We start from the raw sequence: 25,704 nt of genomic DNA on the forward strand, positions 1-25,704 counted from the left end.
CATCGGTTGTCAGACGTACATTGATTGGAAGAATTAAAGATATTCAGCTGTTACATGCCACTTCGCCAATAGATGTTGCTAAATTTTACACACTGTACCGGAGGTTGTAACTAACGTTGCTACCTACAGTATCTAAAAATAACTACAACAAAACTAAATCATGTATATCAGTTATATTTATGGTAAAATAAAAATGTTGAAACAAAACAAAGTCTGACAATAACCATGTCCCTGTGATGCTGACATCTGATCAAGTTAACATTAATGTTGTTAGGTCCATGAGTCACAGTCATGAAATGAGAGAAAGAAAAGGAGGGAAGAGATGGAAAATAACAATAAAGGCCTTTTGTTACCGTGGGTGTCTGCTCTAAATCTGCTCTGAGCTAAGATTTTCTTTCTTTCTTTTTTATCACGCTCTATGTGTTTTACAGGCAGCCAATTGCTGCTATACCATTTTTAGCCACACGGTAGCAACAGAGTACAAAACTAATTTTTCAGCTTCTGAAATGTGAATATTTTCCTGTTTCTTTGCTCATAATTACGAGATGTTAAATCATAATTTCGAAATAGTATCTCATAATTATGACATAGCATCTCATAATTATTTGATATTATCTCATAATTATGGGATATTATCTCAAAATTATGGGATATTATCTCAAAATTATGACTTAGTATCTTAACATCTCAAAAATATTACTTAGTATATCATAAATATTATTTGCTTACATTCGTTGATTTCTCCCCCCCATGTGGCTGAAACGGGCTTCTATAGAAAACAGTGCAGGAGGAGCAGGAAATGGCCGCCATTCAGATTTGCTCACCTGGCGCCACTGTAGAGACTTGAATGACCCTATGGAATATTAGAGACACGTTCATCAAAGACGGGTTGCAGCATAAAGAAAAGTGAAAAAACGGTTACAGGTAATGTTTATTGTAGTACTCGTCATTTGGAGCATATGCTGTGGTAAACTTATATTATATTTAATATTGTTTCACAGCAATCTAGTTTCCTATTAGCCGTTTTGCTAACATCCAATCATTTATATGTGAATTGTGGAACCTGTTTTTATCATGTGTTAGATTCTAGCAAAAACTACACTTCTAATGCTTATCTACAGTATATATTCTAGTATGTATTTTATCTTATGATCATGCTAATGTTAGTTTGTCTTGATAATGATCAGAAACCAAGGCTGACAGTCATTTTATGGTAACCATTATTACTTGCCATACATTACAATATACTTAAACATAAAAATACACATTTGCAATGCAATAGTAACTCAAATACAACCACAAACTTACCTCAGCTGGATAAAGTGATAGTATCACTAATTCCTTATACTGTATACTTTGGGGGAATTCAGTCTATTAAAATAATATATTTTATAAACTTGTGAATCTGTGCTGTGATCCCTTAATAGAAATTCACATTTCACTCACTCACTCACTCTTAACTGAGGAAGTGCTAAAAAGATTTAGATGTACCTGACAACTGCATTTTAACTCCATCCTATGTTTTAATTTAGTTTAGGTGGTTACATCATAATTATGTGCTTGTACCATATATTTTAAGTGTGAAAACAACCATAAAGACATACTGACTGTATCAAATGTTGCCTCACTGTACTGCCAGTGCCATCCTGGACAACTTGGTGAAGTTTGACCAGTGGACACAGGATGACTGCGTTGCCATTCCTCTATCCTGTAGATGTGGGTGTCGTCACCTCTGGAGGACTTCATGCATTACTGCACAAATACACTTTGGAGGGGAATCTTACAAAGCTAAAGAAACTGCTGCAGACAGGTATCCACCATAGCTTCTGTAATGGTGTGATGTTGTAATGCAATTATACCAATGAAACCTTTTATGTTGCAAATAAATATGAATATACAAAATGTTGAACAAATGAAATGAAAAAAACATGGCGCTGGTGTTTTGCGATGCATACCAGGTGTGGATGTGGACTGTGTGAATCACCTGGGTCAGACTCCACTCTTCTGCGCTGCTCTTCTGGGCCATGTGAAGGTGACAGAGCTGCTTCTTCATTATGGAGCTGACCCAAACCAGTAAGCTTTGCACTCAATCACTAAAATAGCTTGCCCATTGTCAGAAGACTTTTAAAAATCACAAAATACCAAACTAGTGACTCATGATTCAAATAGCTATTGTTAATGGTAGAAGTTACTTGACTTAAAAAGGTCAAGATTAAAGATCTGGCTGTAGTTCCAATGTCCTTCATGAAAGCTGTGAGGTAAAAAGCATTATTCTTTAGTGTTAAACAAGGACAAAAGAATGGTGTCTCTTCTCCTGTGAAAAGGCCATTTTAAATCATTTTCAACAGACAGAATTATCATAATCATTTCATTCACATTGCATTACAATAACAAGTTTATCAATGATTAGTTTATGTCTACATATGATATGATAAATCAATGTCCCAATTGTCGGAAGAGCTTATTGATATTATTCTATAATTTTATTGTAGTTGCTGTGAGGACTGGAGCACCCCAGTTCATGCAGGAGTATTTTCCTGTAATGCTTCGGTGGTGAGTGACCTGTTGGATGCTGGAGGAGACCTGAGGCTCCATGATATGGAAGGCAGGACTCCTTTTGATTGGCTCAGGGCTGTAAAGCAGAGTGACAGTGCACAGGTAAATGTGACATTGTGATTTTTGCAACAATCCTAGTTTAAAAAAATTAAAAATATTGAAGCAATGAAGACCAAGATAAAACAGTGACTTCTACAATTCCCATTAATAAATGTGTTGCACCAAGGTAAACTTTGACCACTTAGTGTTCTATTAATTTGAGTGTTTTCATTCTAGAATTCATGCTTCTTCCTTCTATTTCATTAGATGGTAGCCTTCCTGGAAAACTGTATGTCCTCTATGCAACAGCTGTGCCAGAACCCAACTACGAAGAAGCTCTATGGTAGACACATGTCAAGCTCCATACTTTTACAACGTGCATCTTTACTAGATCGCATAAAGACAAGGTATGGTCATGGTGCACATACAACATTGTTTTGTTTAATTTTCAGTGTCTGGTTTAGAAACCATATTGTGAGTTTGTTTCATTTTTAGAAGGCATGTTTCTGCTTTATAAGAAATTACATGTGTTCTTTCACTGGCACTTTATAAAAACAGATTTCTCTCTTTTTTGGTTAAGTTGAGAGTACATGATTTGTTCAGAGCACACAAGACTGACAATCAGAGTAGGTGGGATGTATGACCACTGCTATTCTGTCTATCTCTGACTGTACAAAAATTAGTTTGACTCTAAACAAATTTGACCATAGAGCCCCCCTCAGTGTTGCTGTCCAGGTTCAGTCATGCTGCCTCATAACAAAAGGCTCACCTAAAGAAATCCATGCCTGCTTAAATATGTGATATCTTGAGAATATTTAGTCTCTCTATTAGACAGACTTTTCTATTGGAAATTGGAGATTTACAACATAATACTAAATTAATTGATCAACTCAACATAATATCAACATCAGAATTAACCATATGTTTTGCAATCCCATTGTTGGTTGTCTGATGATGATGATGATGATGATGATGATTAATACATTTATATTTCTACTCCATTCAGTGCTATTGACATGCAGTTCAATCAGAAGAAACGCATCACGTCCCCCTACACAACAGCCCTGTGTCTGGGCTTTGGAAAGGTACAGTACATCATTAACAATGTACAGTACAGTTGTTGTTGATTTACGCATTGATTTTTGTCTGTATTGGGGACAACCTAACCTTACGTTCAGAGAGAACTGCCTCTGTGGTGTCCTAGATTTACAGTCCATTTAATATACGTCTGTGTCACACTACAAAACTAGTCATACAAACCTGCTCATTCTCCTGTGTGTGTTTGTCCAGGTGTGTGTAAATGAGCCATGTCAGGCTTTTGCTTGGCCAGCATCTATTCCACTGATCAAAGAAAGTGATCTGACCCAGGCTGATGATGAACCTGTGCTGTCTTTCACCTGTGGTTCTTTGACCTCCATGACCAAGTAAGAGGGGATGTTACTCCAGTCGTCAGTCAGATGGAGCTGAACAGAAGCAACTGTATTGATATAGCAGTGCAATTGCTAGGCCCAGTAATTTGTTTCTTAAACACTTCTAACTCTTCTCTGATAGAATCAGTCACTCTGAAAGTGCTACTGCCTGTGGTGTACTGTGATAAACACAAACAAGGAGACTTTGTCCATTCATCCATGTAATGTAATGTAATTCACAAGGCAGTTCAGAGAGAGAGAGATTGGGTGTTGCTATTGGCGGTTCCACTACACCTACTTTACCTACAGGTAGCACTGACAAAGATTTCCATTGCTGCAGAGAAAATTAAAAGAAAAAAGAGTTTAAAAGATGATTCAGCAAAAAAATGCCATTAAATGTGTCAGTATTGTGAAAGTCTTTCAGAGATAGAGAGACTTCCTCAGGTCATGTGTCATGAAATTAGCATTTCTGTCTATCCTCATCTGATGAAAATAAATCAGGACAGAAATTGGTAATTGTAAATTGTAAATGACCTGTGAATGCAAAACAATCAATTATTTTTCCACTAATTCTGCCTACTGCAGTTTTAAGAAAAGTGGGTTCAGTCATCAAGTGACTTTTATGCACTCTCCTCTTCATCAATTTGTTGCAACCACAAAACGTCTTAACATCTGTAAAATACCTTGTTAAAAACCTGCACAGCATGATGGAATGAGCTAAGTTGCAAATTGCAAAGGAATATTTGAAAGTTTTCTATTGCATTTTCCAATTGTGTGTTTCAGTTGCAGCTGGAGACACTCCAGGGTCACAGTGAAGAAAATGATGGACAGTCGTGCAACTTACTTGGATCTGCTCATCAAAGAACAAGAATATTGCAGGTGAGAAATAGCAGGATGTGTGTTGCAAATTCAAAACTTTGGTTGAGGTTTGTTAACTTGTACGTGTGTCAGTGTGGATTTGTCTATATTTTTATATGTGTGTGCGGATGTTGTATACAGCCAACTGTTACACCCACAACTGCTGCAGCTGATGGGAGTGAGTCTCTCCGATGATCTCCAGAAGACGAGTGTGGTGTTTGAGCGAGTCACTGTCGGTACACTCCACAACCTGCTGCACAACAGGGTAACAAAGTACACCTGGGTGATTTCATAGCACATTCTGACACATGACGTACACACTGTAAAGTGTGGCTGCTTGTCTTTTTCTAGAACTCTTTTAAGTCACTGCTTAAGTCACTTGATAAAAAATTATGAAAGTCAGATGTAGTAATAAATAAGTCTTCAACCTTGGTGGTGGTCAGAGTCATTGTCAATTATGGGATAATTAAACCTGTCAAGTAAAAATGAAATCTTCACTCGGGTTCCCTTGAGCTAAAAATTCTAATTTTCTCTTTGGACTTTGGTGTGAGAGAGTGAGCAGTTTAAAATGTCATGTTTCCATTAACTTTTGTTATGATCACAGATTTGTCTTCTCCTTGTCTCTGCAGCGCACCGAGTTCCCGGTGCTGCAGGAAAAATGGCTTCTGTCAGTGATGTTGCAGGTTTGTGAAGGTCTGCAGTATCTCCATGGGCAAGGCCTGGTGATGAGAGCCTTGTCTTCACATGGTGTGGTCCTCACAGAGCTCACAGTAGCCAAACTTACTGATTTAGGCTTCATGGTCCCCAGGTAGGCAACAGTTTGATTCTGATCAATTTAACTCCAAAATTCAGTGTTCTGTCTGAGTGTGGCTTTTTGCATCGACATGTCCTCTGTCAATGGTCATTTAAAAATGACAGAGAAGCTGATTTTCAATGAGTAAATTCAGCAGAAATGTAGGTTGTTTCATTTACTGACAGTCAAAGCTCTGGTTCCATCAATCAGGTGTGTTAAAGCAGGGAAACACATAAGATTTTTTTAATTTAATCTTCAAATATTTTGGTCTATATAGTTTAAGCCAGTGTTTCCCAACCCTGGTCCTCAGGGAACACTGCCCTGCTCCATCACACCTGATTCAAATGGTCAGCTCGTCATCAAACTTTGCAGAAGCCTGATAACGAGCTGTTCATCGGAATCAGGTGTGTTGGAACAACACAATGAATTTGAATTTATTTAATATAAAAGGGTTCACACTACCCAGCAAGTAAAAAACAAGTATGTATGAATTTGAATTTGAATTCCATATTAGCATTATTTTTCTATTATGCATATGTGTGTGTGTGTGTGTGTGTGTGTGTGTGTCCAGCAAAGGCAGTTCATGTGTCAAACCCCCCAAGCACATAGCCCTGCCCCCCAGCTTGTACAGATGGGCTGCTCCAGAGGTTTTTAAACAGAAACCCTGCACAGTGGAGGCTGACATCTACAGTCTATGTGCTCTGATCCAGGAAGTGTACACAGGTAGCTCCCTCCTATTGACTTTCAAATTAGACCCTCCATGTCAGGAACAAAACGTATTTCCTCTGTTATTTGTTCAGATGATTTTAGTTACCCCGTTGTTTACCAGTTTGAAAGATGCAAGTTTTTTTTCCATTTTGAATTCAAGTAGACCTGTTTGATTTAATTTTGAAGCAATATAGTCCTGATTATGACATTCCCTGATTGTCAGCACCTGGTCCCTTTTCCCTTTCCCCTTCTTAAGTCACTCATTTCCCCTCGTCCTTTGCGTTTTTCGTCTCCATGTTCATCGTTACCTTGTTACAGTTTAGAGTGTTGAATCAAGTTGATCTAGTTTATGTTTTCATGTTTAGAGTTACAATCCAAGTTGATCTAGTTTACCTTTTCTGGTTATAGGTTTGTTTTTTCGCCTTTTCTCTTGCATTTGGCATTCTTTTATTTTCGTGTTTTTAAATAGCATTTATGCTCTTGCCTTCGGCATTCTTTTTTGTTTGTGTTTTTGAGAGAGCAATAAAGTCTCAATTTTGATTTTACATATCTGACTCAGTCTTGTGTCTATTGGATCCAAGCTCTGTTGTACGAACCCTGACATATCAGCATCAAAACCAGGAAATAAAGATTATTATATTGTATGTTGTGTATATCTATATGTGTACATATATATATGTGTTTGTGTGTATGTGTCTATACATAACAATACCATTGCATTGCTGTTTAGAAATAATGTCAGAAGACTTTTGATCAAAGATGAAATTTCCATCTTGCAGTAGTTAAAGAAGCTGTCAGTGATGCTTGCTAACTGCCTGTAGGTGATAGTATTTTTAATGTGATATGTTTCAGACAATGAACCGTGGGGAGCTGTGAGCCTGGATATGATTAAAAAAGCAATGGACGCAGGCCAGGTCCTGGCAGTAAACAGCAGCATTCCACAGCCTTACTATGATGTGGTGCTGACTGGCCTGCAGCAGCACCCACAGGACCGCACATACAGCCTGCACTGCCTGTGCCAAATACTGCAACAGGATATCAAGGTGTGTCTGATTTTAAAAGCTTCAGTGTCACTGTTTGCTAAGTCATGGAATGTTGTGTTGAGGTTCACATTTTAGGTCTATCTCAAAAACAACCTTGGCATGCCAGTTCAGACCTGATACTCACATCTATCCTTCGATTACAAGTCAACATTATAGGTCCACCAAATCCTTATGATACTGTATTAGTATTATTTATTAATCTATGTACACATCCAACAATTTTCTGGTGCTTTGTCTTCCAAATTAGGGTTTCAGTCCATCACAGGGCCAACATACAGAGACAAACAACTATTCACTCTCACGTTCACACCTTTGGTCAATTTGGTCACACACACACATGCACACACACACACACACACACACACAGGGAGAACATGCTAACTCCACAAACAAAGGCTGTAAGTTGCACCAGAATCCCAACTGGTGACCTTCTTGCTGTGAGGCAACAATGCCAGCCACTGCAAACACTACTGTGTCAATCTTTATGATTTATTTGTACTTTTTGACTTGTGAATGTGTTAATCTTAGAAACACTTAGAGAAAATCATTTAAAATTAGACACAAATGTTCAGGGATTCACTGTAAACATTTGGGATGCCAAAGGTCATAGTGGCCTCATACTTTTGTCCTTCAATGTCATCCAGTGCATGTTATGAGTCTGGGAAATGGTGCATTAGTAAAGTATGTATGCACACATCAGCTAATGGATAATTGTATTTTTCCTTTTCTATGAGCCCAAGAAGTGCCTGGAAACAATTCCTCACATGATGCACTTATTTGTTTGTGTTTGAGCTACAGTGTTTGTCCCCGGAGGATCAGCTGGGCGGTGGTGAGCTGAGTGATTATCCAGAACAAGATCTGGGATCTGGTATTCAGACCACAACACAGCACAGGATTGTGGGAAAGCCAGTAAAGCACGGTACTGAGCACAACATACAAACACTATAGGTGTTCCTGTATTTACTGAAAGATTACAGTTTCTCAACTGCTTTGGTGCATTTGCAAAGTGCATTTCTTACAATCTTTACAAACAGCACCACATAATAGACCTACCCTAACCCAAAACCCTTAGTTTACCTCTCAAAACAAAGTATTTTTCAGTGTCATCAGGATGATGCCCTACATAGAGTAACATATCAATATAGGTCACATTTACAAAAAAGTCTAATAATTGTATAAAAAAAATCTGAGAAGTACAGATAAGCTATAGATTAGTTAAAATTATGACATCTGATTTAACTATTTTGATGTTAATGTGGTGACTTACACAATGAACTGATAATTCCTAGATGTTGTGGAGGGTAACATAAGGAAATGATAATGCAGGAAAAGTAGACTATTGTGCAGAATTATTTGCATTTATGCACCAAAGCATTTGCAATTTGTTTAAAAGAATTACAAATTGTGATGTACTAATGTGGAGGTTGAACAACAGATAGCTTTGAGAAATTTAAGTCTGATTTGAGAAATGAGAAAAACAAATGCTTTGCATATTTTTCAACCCATGATCTAGAAATCTACATGTGTATAATTAATAATAATGTGTTTGTGATCACATTATAAATTTGCATGTATGTCTCAGTTGTTTTTAGCACTGTAAAGCCAGTCAAAATGAAGGCAGTGGTGGACAGACAGTCTCACCAAGACAGACAACTTCATAAACAGTGGTACAGTGCAGCAGTGTCTGAGCTGGGGACGGAAAGAGTAGAATATTCAGAGGAAGAATCTGTGCACCACCAAGTGGACACTCACACAGAGACAGAGTCAGAAACAGAACGTTCTGAGGAAGAACCTGATGTAGAGGAAAATATAGACAGAGAGATATTGGAGCAGCTGGAAATCCTGAAGCTGCCCAAACCTACAGCGGATCAGCAGATCAACACTTTTGTGGTCGACCTCAAAGTGTCTCAGGAGCTGCTGCGACAGGCCAACCAGAGCCTGGACACGGTGGAGGATCACCTGGACTCAGAAAGGTTTAGAGATGCTCCTTCCAGTATCACAGTCTCCTCTAGTGCACCCTCTATGTTCTCCCTATCTACAAATCACCCTGGAGAAGGTACTGCTGCTGCTGGACTTAATTCAAACCAGTACAGTCCCTTAACACAAAGAGGAAATGACTGGTCAAAGAATCTGGAGGCTCAGCTCCAGGACAGAAACTGGGAACTGCTGAGCGAGGTGGAGCTGGCCTTATGGCTGAGACACTATCCAGCTGAACAGCAGCATTTTGAGCAGGACCGGCTGCTGCAGCTTTCTTCTGACTGTGACATGGCAGAGTTTTATTCAGTTAAAACTCATCACAGCGAAATGGAGCTGAGCCAAAAGCAACAGGTACTGTTTAATGTAATACATTATACATTTTTTGTCATTCGTTAGTTCCCACATTAGCATTTTTTAATCAAAGAAATGTGCAAGTTCTGGACAAGACTGACTAGGTTGTGTTCAGGACATCTATGACTACTAGCATACTAGAAACAATTTTACTGTACAGTTTTAGAGAAATTAAAAGTTGCATATTCACACTTTTTAATAGAATTTCTTTTATCAACTTAGAACTTATCATGTAGTCGCAGACCAGCACTATATGTTTAGGTTTTGTCAGCTTTGGCACAGAATATACAATATTAATCACTTAATTAGGTTAATATGTGTTTTTATCACACAAGTACATGCATTTATTTGCATGTCCACTGACAAATGGATCTACCAGCAAAGACGAAAGGCTGAGTAGTTTCCAAAGGTGTATTTTCCATTGAGTATATTTATAATATTATACTACATTTTTTTATATATATATATCTTGCTTGCTGATATTGAAACAGTGATAAAGAGCTGTACTTAGCAGATGCTGTCAGTGGAAAACAGTAATGTTCCCAACTGTTACAGGAGAATTTGTAGTGCAAACACAACATGGTCTAATGCTTGTGTGGGAAACATGTGATATGTGTCTTCCAGTCAACCAGCTCACAGGAAAGTTCAGATGTCTCAGGAGATGCGTGCAGGCCAGCAGCAGCAAGTGGAAATCCACTGATGGATTCTCACAGAACCAGTAAGATATTGATATTTGAAATTAAACTATTACCTGGAAAAATTAAGATTAATGCAAAGGGGCGTGATGGTTAAACTTGTTTGTTCTCTGTATTCTTCCTCAGATTATGAGAGCTTTACAAATACCTGTAAGGATCCAGGTGTCAGTGGAACACAGACACAGTATAAACCCAACGCTTACATGTAAGAACATAGATGGACTTGTGTTCTTCATATTCCAATGTACTGAGATTCAATGTTATTTATATAGATTTTTTTTGTTTTGTTTATTGCTACTTTCTGTGTCTCATATAACATTTGGCAGCATATATGTTGTTTCCAGGTGAGAGCAGCTCTGAGACTTTACTCCAAACCAGAAACAATAGACAGTTTTTTACATTCCATTGAGGAGAGAGGTTTATAGGTAAACATAGGAATGACAGCTGTGTCCACCGTGAAATTAGCACGTAGCCTTAACCATCATTCACCTGTGGTCACACAACTGTTGTTGTATGTGTGGTCACATGATGGAAACTGGTTTATTGTGAGAAGTTGTTTTATTGAGATCAACTTTTTACATGTTTTTTCCTCATTTTTGGCACACTTATTCATGGGCATGGCAAAAATGGCTCGACAGCGCTCCCTAAAGTAAGTCACTTGTTTTACATGTTGTGATTTTTGAAAATGTGTATGTGTGTGTGTGTGTGTGTGTGTGAAGGGCTTCGTCAGACGTGGCTCTGCTGGCTGAACTCTCCAGTATCACATGCTCCCCGGCTGTCCCTCAGGAGAAACTCTACAGTATCTATAGCAACAGACAAGGCCCACCCTGTAACAGTACCCCACGTAACTCAGGTAAAGGCATTCACATTGTGATCACTGTGGAAACTTGTTCTTCAAGTTAAAGAAAAACATACTCCTAACTACTACACCACTTGACATGGTTGTCTTCAGTGCAAAGACCTTAGTTTGGAAAACCAGTGTTTATTAAATAGACCCAACATCCTGCCACCAGCACATTACTGTTTAATCAGTCTTAGGCCCTGTTCAGACCTGGCATTTATTAACATCCAACATCATGGACACTGTATTGGCTGATTTAATCCAGGATGCAGTAATGTAACTTTAAGTATGCCAACTGCCGAAAAACACTAAACGAGAGGAAGAAGAAAAGAAGCTCTAATTACAAATGGACAGCACTAAAACTGTAGTGCATTAACTTTAAATATAAACAAATGTCTTTGATATGACAAATGAGTTTACACACTGCTGATTAAGACCATCAACTCCACACAACTCTCTGTGTTTCTCACCACAATAGTGTTCAGATCTCGCTTTGCTCAGTGACCGTCCTGTTCAGGAAGTGATTTGTTTGATGTCAAGATAGACAGAGACAATAGTAGCGTTGTGCTAGTAAAGAACAGATTGGAATAAGACTTAAAGCACTAAGAAATACCCATTGAAATTCTCAGAAGTTAATTCTACTGCTCCCTCAGTCAGGGCCTACAGTATTGCTTGACAGAACCTGTTTCCAGATGGAGAACCCAGCATCCAAATAATGTTACATCGCAATACATACATATCATTTCTCTTCTATGTACATACATATATATGTATGTATATATATATGTATATATAACATGTGTATATGTATTTAAAACCTATAAATATATATATATATACATATATATATACATACAGTATATATATTTATAACCTGTGTGTATATATATATATATATATATATATATATATTTTTACTGTATATGTGATGGTTGTTCTACGGGAGCACCCTCAATTTTGTTGTACCTACACAGAACAATGACAGTAAATTATACTCTCTATTCAATTCTATTCCTAGGATCCATATTCATATTTCTACGCAAGTCACAAGTTGCTGAAGAAATCCTGTTTCCTTGATCCACTATTTAGATTTAGATTATTACTTGATTACATGTGTCACTGAAAACACAACAAAATCTCATAACCTGGTGCCTGTGTTGTATTTTATCAGACTTACACAGGCGTGTGATGACAGATATTATGAAGGCCAAACTCCCAGACTTCCCTGCCTGCAGCCACCGCAGTACTGAACATCCGTGGACTGAGAGCTCCTCCATTCCAAAAGCAAGCTCATCAAAGGTTCATATACTCATTTCATTCACCAGTGTGGGTTTTTTCAGATGTACTCTGGGTAAACCTAAACCATTCTTCTTGAAAAAGCCTTAACTTCCTTACTTCTGTTTCACTCCATTCCAACTCATAGTGTATCCAGATGTAAACAAGACGCCAGTGCTGCAGTGGCATTTCAACTCAAACTCTCTTTAAACAACTTCACAACTTAAACAAACAATCTGACTTTGAATTTAGCACGATTTAGCTTTAGAAGTTTACAACAGTGTACAGATATTCTGGAAGAACCTGCACCATTTTTGCTGCTCCAGTGGCGATATATGAACCTGTGTAGAGTGTATAACAGTCCACTTTACACAGGTTCCCTGAGTGCAAGGGAACCAACACGTTTGCCCCTTTTTAATTAATTAATTAATTAATTAATTAATTGAAGTTACACTCACATTCAGTATAGTACACAGTACTTTATGTATTGAAATGTGGCCATGTTGAAGGAAATAAGTGGAGGTGTTGAAGCGTCTTTTCTCTGTATTTTTCTGGCCAGTGTGTCTTCTTCTTTTTTGTATTATTTAAAATTTGAATGTAGTTCAAATTCATAATTTGAACTAAATTCATAATGTACCTCTATTAGTTATGGGGGACACTGCCAAATCTAATTTTTTCCATTCTGCTGACTAAAGCTACAACTAACGATTATTATAAATGTGAGGATTATATTGATCTGTCGATTATTCCCTCATGAATCAATAAGTCGTTTGGTCCAAAAACCATCAGAAAAAGTTGATCGCGTTTCCCTAACCTTAAAATGATGACTTTTGTAAATGGCTTTTCTGTCCACAATAGTTTCATTATTTTTTGTTACATGGAGCTCAAACCGATTATTAAAATAGTTGGAATATTAATTTAGTAATCGCTTAATAATTGTTTCATAGTTGCAGCCCTGCAGCTGACACTGCGACCGGCCACCGCAGTAATGGCAGCTGTGCTAGACCCTGGAAAACAAATTATTTTCTGCCTGGCTTCTTATAGTTGACCCATAATCTTGTTTGTTTTAGGGTTCCTACACTCCTCTGCCTCAATCTTTGGAGGCCGACACTGCCAGCAGTCTTCAGGGCTTCATCACAGCCATCCAGGGGGAAGAGCTGTTCAGAGATTCTGAATCTCCCAGCTCCAGTTTCCACAGATGCTACAGCAATTCTGTGGAGGGCGAGCACAAAGAAGAAGAGAACAGAGAGAGTGCAGGAGTATCTGAGCAGGGGCAAAGTGAAGAGGAGACAGAGAGAAGCACTGACAGTCAAAATGTGATGGATGAAGAAGAAGAAAAGAAGGCAGTTGATGAGTCACAGGAAATAGCAAGAGGACATAATGAACAGTGCACAAAAGGGGAGGAAGAGACTGATGAGAGAGGGAACCGTGGTGAAAAATGCAGTGAAGAAGAGAAGCCTGACAAGTGTAACACAAAGGGTGAGAAACAAAAAAAAACCATCTCAATAATTTATAATATTATGGAAACGTTTTTTAATCTATTCATAACTTGTTAAACATAATGAGAGGCGTTTTCATTTTAATGTAGTTGAAATATTCAATTAATAAGTCACAATATTAGAAAATTGCCTTACATATATCACAAAATATGAAGTCACAATACAAACAGTTATAAATGATGTTCTGAACCTTTAAGTGGAGCATTGTGCAGCCTGATACAGCTTTTAATAATAGAGAAAGAAAATGAACAACCATTGTAGAAGGTGCAAAACTGACTGCAATTGATTTTGTTGATGCATTTTTGATTATTGTGCAGATTAAATGTCATTTATATTTTCCTGCATGTGTGATTTGTTTACAGTTGCTATTTTCTTTTTGAATTTTTGAAAATGAACCCTTGTAAAACTAATTATAAAAACATTGAAATTGATTTGCTCTGCAGACCCAAAGGAGAAAAAGCTCAGCTTCTCTTCCGAGTTGTGGCACAGTCTCAGTTTATCGGAGGACACCAACAGGTGAGTAACGGCTCTCTCGCTGAAAGTCATGTATTAGCAGCATAATTCTGTTAAAGCTTGAGTCTGTCATGTGTGAAACACTTAAATGAAAATTATCTGTCTGTTTCAGAGCTCACTCAACACTTGATGATGTGCTGCAGCAGTTTGAGGAGGAGGAGTGGGAGGAGGGCACCACATAGAGTCCTGTGCTCAGGTACCTAAAGCTACATTCCAGACATGTGCAGAGTTAATGGCTGGGTTAAGTGAAATAAAAAACATAAGCAGACACATGGACGACATCAGTAATTAATGCAACACATTTTCATTCATAGTTGATGTCACACTTCAGCAACTGGATTCTTTACATCCCAGAAAAATATGGAATAAAAGTATATTTCTTCTGTGGGGTCTCTGAAGGGCAGAGCCAAGCTGTCACTAAAGCTTACTCAGCATTTTTAGATTATAACAGTGATACATCAACAACAATCCTGTCTAATTAATTGATTAAGAAAGTATAACACAGGTCTTTTTGAGATTCTTGTTTGATGCCATCAATGGAATAGTAACTTCAAGTCAAAGCTTAATTTTTTTTATTTGACGGAAATTTTTGCCGCCGCCTATCACCCTATGTCAGCTGAGATTGGCACAGCAGGATAAAGCGGTAGATAACGGATGGATGGATGGATGAGAGAATTTTTGTTTTTGTTGTGTTTTTAATTACAGGATGGTTGGAGCACATCCAGAGTCTGTGAGCCAAACAAAGGTGTGTTTGGAAATTTAGCTGTATTTTGTTTCAGGTCTTTGAATTTCCATTGACGTTTGTATTTTGTTGTTACTAATTTGTTGTCTTCATGCAAGATTTGTTGTTCTGGAAGAGTTCACTTGCTTTATTTCAATATGTCTTTAGGCGAGAGCATTAATTATTTGAAAATGTTAAAAAGAAATACTCAAAATCCTTTGTGCAACAGGTATTAGTTCCTCCTAGAGGTTTCATCAGGTACAACATTAGAAGCATCTGAATTAAATTAAGGTAAAAAAAATACTGTTTGGAAAAAGTTTTTATTTACATTGTGCTCTTTTTAAAGATGCAGAAAAATACAGAAAAATACAGCTCATTTTTAATCTCATTTTCTTGACAGCCCATAGGGTTTAAGTTTAGAGTACCCCCATTTATTAAAGGTATAGTTCAGGCTTTTTTGAAGTCTGGTTTTATGGGGAAATGACACATTGCACAGATTCTGTGGCAGCAGGAACGAGACTGAGACTCACCTAGTGAAATCTATACCTGGTTACGTGTCCAATATCTAAAGAATCAGTTAGCCACCTTTTCTTGCCATGAGACAGCCTTTGACTGGAAACTGAGGTTTGTGTTGCTTTGTAAACCACTCACTCCCTGCACCAAAGGCCATAAATATTTAAAGATCACAGCACACAGGAGTTGTTGATCCACTGCTGCCTCCAACATAAGTTCGAATGAGTTATTTTGAGACTTTGGTGAAATTTTGTTTGGCAAAAGAGAGTGAGCAGTTCTAAACTTCAGTTGTCAGTCAGAAAATGCTGTCCAACAGTGAGATAAAGCAGCAGACATATTAGAGAGATAACAATAACATAAGCATGCATAGAGTTTATAAGACAATCCTTTCTCTTCTTCCTTGTGTCTCCGCTGGCAGACTTGTGAGCCTCTATGCAACAGTTCATATGACAATATCCATTTAAGTGCAACAATTTACATCACATCTGTATCTGAAATGAAGACTGATATACCCACAAATATCTGGTACAAACATATGGTGGGCACGAGGAGATTGATCAGGCAGTGCATTTAGTTTGTTAGTCCAGCTCAGAACAAGCAGAGAAGCATCTGGATCCAGAAACCCTCGCCCCGTCAAAAGGCTGAGCCTCACAACACAAGACGAACATTGCCTTTCCTGTCCTGCTCTACTAAAGACAGGTGCTGCAGGACCCTTAGCTTAGCATCGCTCACCTTCATCTTCAGCAGCTTCATCTTCTGCACACTGAGGGATCCACTACAGGGGACAGGAGGCAAAGAAAGGCAGGTTATGCATGTTCATTTTGATGGAAGGACAGATCCATATTTGAGTTTAATTACCAACACCGTTATTATCTATAAAATATAACTGTAACACTGTTCTTGTGCTCTCCAACCTGTTCTTGCTGAAGTGCTGCTGCAGCTGCTGGTAGAACATATTGAGGTCAGCCAGCTTGACGTTGGAGCGCACACTAGAAGGAACAGCCTCCAACATGGCGACACTCAGCTCCTTATATTCGCAGCCTGTGGACAAGTCAAACTCGGTTAGATAACAGAGCAGCTGTAAAAAGTAAACTGGATGTCATCATCTTTGTCTCATTAAGCATGAGGTTTAACCCTGGTTAAAAGATGTAGGTTTAAGATGTAGGTATCAGAATGGGTGTTTTAAAAAGGGGGAAAAAAAATTATGATTTCACAAAATCTCAAAGTGTTGGACTAACCAACAGTTTACATATGTTGCCATTATAATAGTATTGAGAGAAAAGTAAAAGAAGCAAAGGTAACAGACTCACTCGGGGGCTGCTGGTGACCTGCAGCTGCTACAGCAGTAGGTACCTGGAGGAAGAAGATTTATTAATGTCTGTTATAAGAACAGCTACTGATGACAACAACTATTAATCACTGTAGCACTCAAATGAACACAATAATACAACCCAGACTAATGTAAACTAATCTGTCCCTGAAAAATGTTCTTCTGTCAGTCTACTTAAGAGTAATAATAATAGTAGTAGGCTTCAAAATAGAAAGACTAAGATCCACAAAACACATACTTTCTGCTCCAGACATGCATGCTGTCTAAACTACCTGAATACTGTGAAGTTTTAAAATGTATCTTTCTCCAGTTTCATTTAAAAAAAATCTGGGCCTGCATCTCAATCTGGTCAGGCAGAAACTGAGACATTTGTTTCTCATATGCAGTACTTTCTGCAACTGAGTAAACAACTGCATTAGAGGGAATAAGCTCTCTGTTTACAACTGCATGCCCACTGTAACTAAAAGGTCATGTGATATAACTTATAGGTGTGATAGTATTGAAGCAGATCAATTCTGATATGGAGCTGAAAAGCTCATCTAGGTACAGACTGTTGTATTTACTGTAGACAATCCTGTATTATTGCTGTTTTACAAGAGTTGGTATCCCCCCCTTATCAGCAACAGTATGAAGTGGTAACCTGAGAGTGGAGTGTCTCACCTCTGGAGTGGTCTGAATGAGAGCTGAAGCCAGAAGCTGTTCTACTGACTCTCGCTCTGACTCTGTCAGTGGCTGAACCTGCAGCATGTTGACATGGACACAGTCAGTTGTTACTAACCATGGATACATGAAAACATGGTATATCAGTGCGCGTTAAGTTTTAACTGAACAGTGAGAATACTGTTTGTGTATGACTGTACTGTTGGTTATGTGGTGACCCACCTCCACATCGGCAGTCTGCTGGACATTTTGGATCACCTTCATGACACTGTCAAGGTTGTTTCTGATGGAGTCCATGGACTCTTTTTGTGCAGCTGCGATCTCCTTCACCTGAGAACTCAATGCTGCATGTTTGGCCTTCAGGCTCCTCAGGTTCTCCAGCACCACGGCTGGGTTCTCCTGCAGGAAAATATCAATCGATAGTTTATAGAGACTTAATGTAAAAGCCCTCAATCTCAAATGTGTAGTCAACGTGGGGTAAAAATAATGAGAAGTTAGAATTTGTAAGGATAAAAAAATTGTACACAGGTATTTTTAAAATGATAAAAATGAAAATGGTATCTCTTTTCTATCATTATGTATTTATGAATATATATGCACTGACAAACTGGAAATCTAGATTTGAATCTTGATTTACTAGATTTACCTTTTTATATAAGAGAGAAAATGCTGAAAAACTACAAAATTAACTCTGTTAAGTGGCAAAACCTCCCAGCATGTCCTGTGTTTAGGTTAAGAGTTATTAGTCAATATGTCAATGACAACATTTCAGTAACAACCAAATAGTGGCCAATAAATATCAATTAATCAATCAATCAATTAATTAGTAGAATGCTTCCAAACTACACTTGGTAACTAGTTTCCTATAGGCTGCACATGATGTTTTTGGTTCAATGAATGTAAAAGCAGAGGTCATTTAGTGTTCACCTCAGCAGAAGCTCCATTCTCTGCAGTGCTGTTGATGAAGTCCAGCTTCAGCCGCTTCTCGATGTATTCCAGGTCAGCCTGTGACTTCTGGAACTACAAAGACACCAAACTGCGACTGAGTGCAGGACAATCTCGAGACAGCGTTAAGTGACAAGTCAACATAAAAAACTTCACTAATACATGTACCGGTTAGGCTATTTTCAATCACTATCTAATGACTGAGCAGCTGATCTCTGCAGTTTTCAGTTGCTTTGACAATACTATTGCACTGCTAGCTGCAGTGATACAGTAGTGCAATGAAGTCAGAGCACCTGCCAACAGCTGAAACTTTTCCCTTGTTGCAAGGACAAGAACATTCTCTGTGGATTTTTGGATTAAGAGCAGGGACACTGCAAAACGGTACGCAAAGAAGAATGGGTGACTACGTTAATCCAGGAATTTGTGGAAAAAACCCTTAAAATCTTTGATTGCCTGTGAGCAATAATTTCAGAACAAGGATTTATTTTTTAGCAGCAGACAAAGTGATTGGTTGTTCATTAAATGCTAACCGGTAGTTAATCAGCTGCCGAGTTATTGTCTTAACTAGGGCTGAAGAATAAATATCTAAAATTAATATTTTGGCAGACCTGTGAGAATATGATGCGTGTAGGTCAGGACAATATTTAATCTAAAATGGTCATTGTTCACACATATTAGCTTTAAGAAATATTGTGCGTCCTGCGATTTGAAAATTGCAGCAAGCCATATTGCCATTACAATTAAATTTCGATTAGTTAGTCTTAACTGTTAATGGATGGACAGCAGAATTAATAGGCCCTCACTTTTAATGTGTTGGTTTGTTCTTGAGGCTAATTCATACACTGTCTGCTATGATCCATATAATAAATTACATCATACGTCCATGTCCACAACAGTACACATGTACTCCTGTCTCCATGTCCTGTCATCTGCATGCAGTCCAGAAATATTGGAATGTGTGTGTTGTTTTGGTAAATGTTTAAACTTGTGTTAATTTGCTTTAGGATTTGTAAACGTCTTTTGCATTCTGTAAATTTGTTTTTGAAAATGTAAATCCGTCTCAAGCATTGTTAAAGGTTGCCACACTTTTTAATACAGTTTTGCACTTCCAGGCCACCGTAGATGAAAAACTCCCTGGTCCATTTTACTCGAAGAAACGCACCTCATTTTTGACGTGCTTTTGGAGCAACATCTGCTGCTTTGTTTAGAAGCTGACAACTCACCACAGAAAACAGCATTTAATCAGTTCTCTGCTTCCCACATTACGTCATTACAGACGGCTGTTGACGTTGAACCCGGACTGTAAACAGCTCACACTACAGCCAGTACCATGTTGTGATAGTTAGCTGGAATGTTATACAGCTGGGTGAAACACTTGACGCTCTGTAACTGAGCATCCAATGTGCAGGTGAGTTTATTAAGTGTTAATTGTCAACGTTACAAAGAGAAACTCGCCATGACGAGGACTGTCGTGACGTGTCCCTGCTTGACGAAACTATCGATAAGTAACGAGCAGCTGATACTGCTGTTAAAGCACGCGACAACGACACACGCACACACTCATAATTCAACACATTAAGTAAAAATACAAGGTTATATTTCACAGCGCTTACCATCACCTCCAGCTTATCAACTGTTGACTCCATGTTGAACAGTGTTCAGCCTGAAGCGGACTCTGTGATTGGTCAGCGCTCAGGATTGGCGAACGCTGATTGGTCAGATCTGTGTCGGTGGCTCGCGCTCATGGCTGTATTATAAGAACTGGATAGAGCACCGCCCCGTCTGCCTTGAACACATTTTTGTCATGGTGGCCACTTGTGGTACTGCAACAAAAAATACTCGTGCGGCCCAAAAAGCAATTTTCCCATTGACCACAGGAGTAAAATAACGCCTGTAAAACCTGGAGACATGTACATAGGCATGTATAGATCTTTATATTCTTTATTTTTAATTAATGGAGTTTCACATTTGTAAAACCTCCTAAAGGTCATAAAAAGCCCAGAAAAATCTCATTTCCAAGAGTGGATCTGGATTTTTGGAGCAGGGCTGAGCTGCAGGACCAGGATGAGGACGAGGAGCAGCGTGAACAGGTGTGTGGTAGCTGCTGCTTAAAAATGATCCGCACTTTTCTTAGATGTTCTGTTGACGCTCTGTTCACACCTGCTGTTAACAGCCCAACTGAGTGATCCGATCACAGGTGTTCAGATTACACCTGCTACTACTGCTAATGTGACGTCACTGCTCCACATGCAATATGAAACGCACACCTTCCATTGCATTTCTCTTTCTGTTTGTTACAGAAAGACAAAGAATCCAGGAAATGATAATGTTATTTTCCATTTATCGAGTATTTGTTTGGGCTAGAAAATGTTTGAAAAATGTTGATCACTGTTTCTCAAACGTCTTTTTTATCCACAAACCAAAAATTATTCAGTTTTAATTATTTCTTTGTTATAATTTGTAATAAAAAAATACAACAAACAATCGATTATTAGAGTATTTGACAATTCTTTCAGTAATCGTTGTATTTTAATACAAAAAATCATGAGAGACACCATTATTACGATATTTGTAAAATCATATTTTGTGATATACTGACACAACAGCGCTAGTGAAAGTGAGCACTTGGCACCATCTAGTGGACTGAAATGTTAATTTATTAAGTCGTTTTTTTTAATACTAATCACAAAGTTTGACATGTATTTGTAACATCAGTTCAAAAAATATATGCAAATAAAAAAGAATACTTTGTGTCTCAAAAACGATATACTATTGCCACACAAACTGTCGCCATATTTCACCGTATTTTTACTAAATTAATCAACAACTATTTTGATTATCGATTAATCGATTTGAAGCTTTTTTCATGATTAAAACAAGATTTCCGATTTTTTAAGCTTCTTAAATGTGAGTATTTTCTTAATTTCTTTGCTCTGGATAACAAACAGATCATTAAAAATGAATCATTTTGGTTTCTGGACAAAACAAGACATTTGAGAACATAACAGGTGAAAACTATGGAGGAGTGAAAGTGGCAGAATTCCATCAATAAATACACCATTAAATAATGAGTCAAATGTGTCATTCATTCATTACAATTGGAATTAAATACATACATGTTTTATTAAATGTGATATTCATTCACTCATTCAAAAAAACAATTCATTTGATGTAAAAAAAACAGCATATAGAATAACTTGACTATTGAATGAATGATTTCATGGTCCTGTGTTGCAGTGCATCATCAATTGATTTGAGGCTGATTGGTGACTTTGACACATCAAATCAATTCATCATGCACTGCAACACAGGACCATGAAATTATTAATTTCAATAGTCAAGTAACTCTATATGTTTGTTTGTTTTACGTCAAATGAATTGTTTTTTTAATTAATGGATGCCACATTTAATAAGACATTTATGTATTTCATTCCAATTTGAATGAATGACGTATATGAGTCATTATTTAATGGTGTATTTATTGATGGAATTTTTTCCATAGTTTTCACCTGTTAACAATGGAAAAATCATGTGCACACATTAATCACACAGAAGTCTAATTCATGTGCTCATTTTTAAGCATCAGTTACGTGACACGGGTACCCTGACTGTGTGGTCACCTGTCCAGCGAGTGGACCCCTGTCAATTTTGTTTGTGTTTTTATGGCATTTCTTTTATGGAAAAAATGTGAAATAAAATGGCATAACCCCCTGTTGTTATCTGTGTGGGGAGCCGGGGGAGCACATCCCAGCCCAACTACAATTGCAGTGGGAGCGCGCAGTTTGGCCCCAGCGCCGGGGCCAGTGATTAGAGCGTGGTGGATTTGAACCAGCCACAGCCGGACTGACACAACCTTGTGGTTGCGGACAAATCCACCATGCCACGAACCCTTTTGATAGATGGAATAACCTCCTGGTGCTTTTCAGTCTTCACTTTGGCTGTGGAACCTGTTGAACTCTCAACATCAGGACTCAAAGGCAGCTCTCTAACCAGCTGAGCTAACTGTCCACACTCTTCCTCATGTTTTCTCAGACCTATTTACTCTCTGGGTTGACTATCGTGCTTAAAAAGTTGCTTCATCCCAGATTTGGACCCCTGCCCTCAGGAACTCTAGTCTTTAACTAAACCACATGCGCTATTTGTGTAGCATCTCTTTCAGGTTGGATGTCTTTCAATAACAGATGTCCCGGGTGTGAGACCCAGTTGGAACCAGGATCTTTCTCCATGGAGTTTTTCATGTTGTCCCCATGTGTGCGTGGTGCTTCTCTGGGTTCTCTGGCTTTCTCCCACAGTCCAAGAACATGCAATATGGGGATTAGGTTAATTGGTCACTCTAAATTGACCAAGTGACCTGGTCAATCAGGCTGAGGTCAGTGAAGTCATGGGTAATCTACTACTGAAAGACTTTTAAAGGTGTGAGAGGGAATGTGTTGAATGGTTGTTTGTCTCTAAAACTCTTTTTCAGGTGATTTTGGATGACATACTATACTATGACTTTTTTGACTGATTTTGGACGACTAATGTTTGAAAGACTCTGAGAATGTTAAAAACTCAAGAACGCCAAGAAATTCGCTCATGGATAGTCAGCAGAAATGGCTCAATCCATCAGAAGATGGCTTCTGTTTCTGAGGTTGTGAGGTCAACTGCACTACTTTCAAACTTCAGACCAAAATAAGAAGTTAAAAATACCAGCAACGTGTTGGTCTGCAGCTCAGGAAGAATATCTTCTGCTGGAAGAACATGGCTTGTATGTCTGAGGTTGTTAGTTGAAGTCTTATGATAACCCCCAAGTGACTGTTCTCAAAATTCCAGTTCAGATTTCTCAGAATTCTGACCTGGATGAGAAAGTTAAGTACACCAAGTAAGTCAGAGTCATCATCAGCATGAATGGCTCACACCATCAGAAGGAGTCTTGGGTCTCTGAGGTTGTGAGTTCAACTCTTGCAATCAACTAAACTTTCTCAGACTTTAGAACTTCAGACCAACATAAGAATTTAAAAATACCAGCAACATGTTATTCTGCAAGTCAGTGACAGTAGCTCGTGCTGGAAGAATAAGACTTGTACCTCAAAGGTTATGAGTTCAACTTTTATGGTGAACTGTTTGAGTGCGACGTTCAAAGTAAACAGTCAAAAGCTCTAAGAGAACCTGAAGAAGAAAATTCGCAGGTAGCTCAGTGGACAGGAATGCTGCTTTGAAATCCAGAGGTTATATGTTCAGTTCTTGTGAGGACCAGGAAATTTTAAAGGTCAACATCCAAAGTGAAGATTGAAAGGGGACCGAAAGTCCTAATTATAGTAGGATTTGGTGGTGCAGTGGTTTTGTTCACAACCATAGGAATGTGTGAGTTACAAGGTGACCGGTTCGATTCCACAGCCTTGCAGGGGTGGGGCAGGTTGCAAGAGGTGAGGTTGGAGCAGGGGCAAGGCAGGTAGTAAGGTGAGGAGAGGAGAGGAGGGGCAGTTGAGGTTGGAGCAGGGCAGGTAGTGAAGTGAGGAGAGGAGAGGAGGGGCAGGTGAGGTTGGAGCAGGGCAGGTAGTGAGGTGAGGAGGGGCAGGGCAGGAAGGGGTCAAAGGTCAAACACTTTATATTACACTGTGCAGCAAAAGGTAACCACATTAAGACACTTAGGTGGTGGTGGCCGGCCAGTTGTCCTGGGGGTGGGGGCCTTTGGCCCCCACCACGCAGCCAACTGTTTTGCTTGCTGGACTCTAGCCACTCCAACACTCTGCCAGTCAGCCAGTCAGCCAGATGCAAGGTGACACATGCTGACCACGGGGGGGTACGACGCACTCCGGGGGTACGACGGACTCGGGGTTGGTCACCTGTTGTGTGGTTGTGTCAGTCAGCAAGAGGTTGATTCTGTTCCAGTGAACAACTGCTGGGTTGGGAACTGAACCTGCCATCTCACTGTTGAGACACAACATACTGGTTTGGAACAAAGCCACCTCGCCACTAAAGCCGCCTTCGTCTAAGATTGCTGTCTGCTTATAATCTTGAGTTTGGATGTTGACCTTTAAAAGCACCTGCTCGTCACAAGAACTGAACCTACGATGTCAGGAATTCACAGCAGCATTCTTGTCCAGTGAGCTATCTGCTCTTCTCGGTTCTTCAGTTTCTCTTAGAGCTCTTGACTGTTTACCTTTAACACTGAACTCAAACACTTAAGTTCATCATAAGACTTGAACTGACAACCTCAGACATACAAGTCTTGTTCTTCCAGCAGGAGTTATTCTTACTGAGCTGCAGAACAACCAGTTGCTGTATTTTTAACTTCTTATTTTGGTCTGATGTTTGAAAGTAGTGCAGAAGTTCAGTTGACAGTAAGAGTTGAACTCACAACCTCAGAGACACACTCTGACTGAGCTATTTCTGCTGATGATCACAAACTCTCAGAGTTTTTCAAACTTAAAATAACTTTAATCAGCTGATCTACTTCATAAGAACATGAAGTTGTGTTGTTCAAGTTCTCAAGGTGTCAGACTCAGGACATGTGGTTTATTCAAATAAATTGAGTTCCTGAGGTTTGAATCTTGGGTGAAACAACTTTTTTAAGCACAATATTCAACACAGAGAGTGAATTGGTCTGAGAAAACCTGAGCAAGAGTGAAGACAGTTAGCTCAGACTTTCAGTCCTGACGTTGACCGTTGAATTCCTTTATGTAAAATTTGAACCCCTGACCATAGGAACTGAAGTCCTTCACCTAACCACATTAGCTATTTGTCCTTGTGTGGTACCTATCAACCACCCCAGTGTTTACAGCTATGTGTGTAACACTGTTACAGTGATGAGAAATATTGAAATATTTATATTTAACATTTAATCTGTGTCTATAATAACCAGATCCTGAAATGTAGATGTAGAGGGTTTTCTGAATAAAGAGCACTAACGTTTACATTTAACTGATTTTGATTAATCGTTATTAATCGTTATATATATATGTATGTAGTGACTTGTTCTTAAAATAAAAAACAACA

General features: G+C 38.6%; 2 protein-coding genes across 5 annotated transcripts; one reads left to right on the forward strand and one right to left on the reverse strand.

Annotated features, from left to right (window-relative positions):
• The first annotated feature begins 794 nt into the window (after positions 1–794).
• On the forward strand, positions 795–15,488 carry LOC131458356 (inactive serine/threonine-protein kinase TEX14-like). 4 transcript variants are annotated; one of them, XM_058627404.1, is made up of 22 exons: positions 795–924; positions 1,640–1,810; positions 1,959–2,073; positions 2,493–2,658; positions 2,863–3,002; positions 3,602–3,680; positions 3,886–4,019; positions 4,788–4,883; positions 5,004–5,127; positions 5,492–5,670; positions 6,227–6,378; positions 7,216–7,406; positions 8,205–8,325; positions 8,989–9,734; positions 10,359–10,452; positions 10,556–10,634; positions 11,149–11,282; positions 12,442–12,596; positions 13,616–14,024; positions 14,488–14,560; positions 14,670–14,753; positions 15,263–15,488. In XM_058627404.1, the coding sequence occupies exons 2-21, from the start codon at positions 1,684–1,686 to the stop codon at positions 14,737–14,739; spliced, it is 3,384 nt and encodes a 1,127-aa protein (XP_058483387.1). In that variant the 5' UTR covers positions 795–924; positions 1,640–1,683; the 3' UTR covers positions 14,740–14,753; positions 15,263–15,488. The 4 variants fall into 4 exon arrangements, with proteins under 4 accessions (XP_058483387.1, XP_058483386.1, XP_058483388.1 ...); XM_058627403.1 differs by having other exon boundaries at positions 14,670–15,488; XM_058627405.1 differs by having other exon boundaries at positions 12,442–12,569; positions 14,670–15,488.
• A 91-nt stretch (positions 15,489–15,579) lies between these two features.
• ska2 (spindle and kinetochore associated complex subunit 2) lies at positions 15,580–20,475 on the reverse strand. The gene is made up of 7 exons (XM_058627409.1): positions 20,340–20,475; positions 18,709–18,801; positions 18,004–18,180; positions 17,782–17,859; positions 17,102–17,144; positions 16,706–16,832; positions 15,580–16,566 (listed from the first exon to the last, which is right to left on the reverse strand). The coding sequence occupies exons 1-7, from the start codon at positions 20,370–20,372 to the stop codon at positions 16,440–16,442; spliced, it is 678 nt and encodes a 225-aa protein (XP_058483392.1). The 5' UTR covers positions 20,373–20,475; the 3' UTR covers positions 15,580–16,439.
• Positions 20,476–25,704: the final 5,229 nt, after the last annotated feature.

This window comes from Solea solea, chromosome 4, assembly GCF_958295425.1.
Source record: "Solea solea chromosome 4, fSolSol10.1, whole genome shotgun sequence".
NCBI lineage: Eukaryota > Metazoa > Chordata > Actinopteri > Pleuronectiformes > Soleidae > Solea > Solea solea.

Coding starts and splice junctions, on each gene's coding strand:
- LOC131458356 (XM_058627403.1), top strand. CDS start 1,684: ATGACTGCGTTGCCATTCCTCTATCCTGTAGATGTGGGTGTCGTCACC. Junction 1,811..1,958: donor AAAGAAACTGCTGCAGACAG/GTATCCACCATA, acceptor GATGCATACCAG/GTGTGGATGTGGACTGTGTG. Junction 11,283..12,441: donor CAGTACCCCACGTAACTCAG/GTAAAGGCATTC, acceptor GTATTTTATCAG/ACTTACACAGGCGTGTGATG.
- ska2 (XM_058627409.1), bottom strand. CDS start 20,372: ATGGAGTCAACAGTTGATAAGCTGGAGGTGATG. Junction 17,860..18,003: donor AGCAGACTGCCGATGTGGAG/GTGGGTCACCAC, acceptor AACATGCTGCAG/GTTCAGCCACTGACAGAGTC. Junction 17,145..17,781: donor TCATTCAGACCACTCCAGAG/GTGAGACACTCC, acceptor TTCTTCCTCCAG/GTACCTACTGCTGTAGCAGC.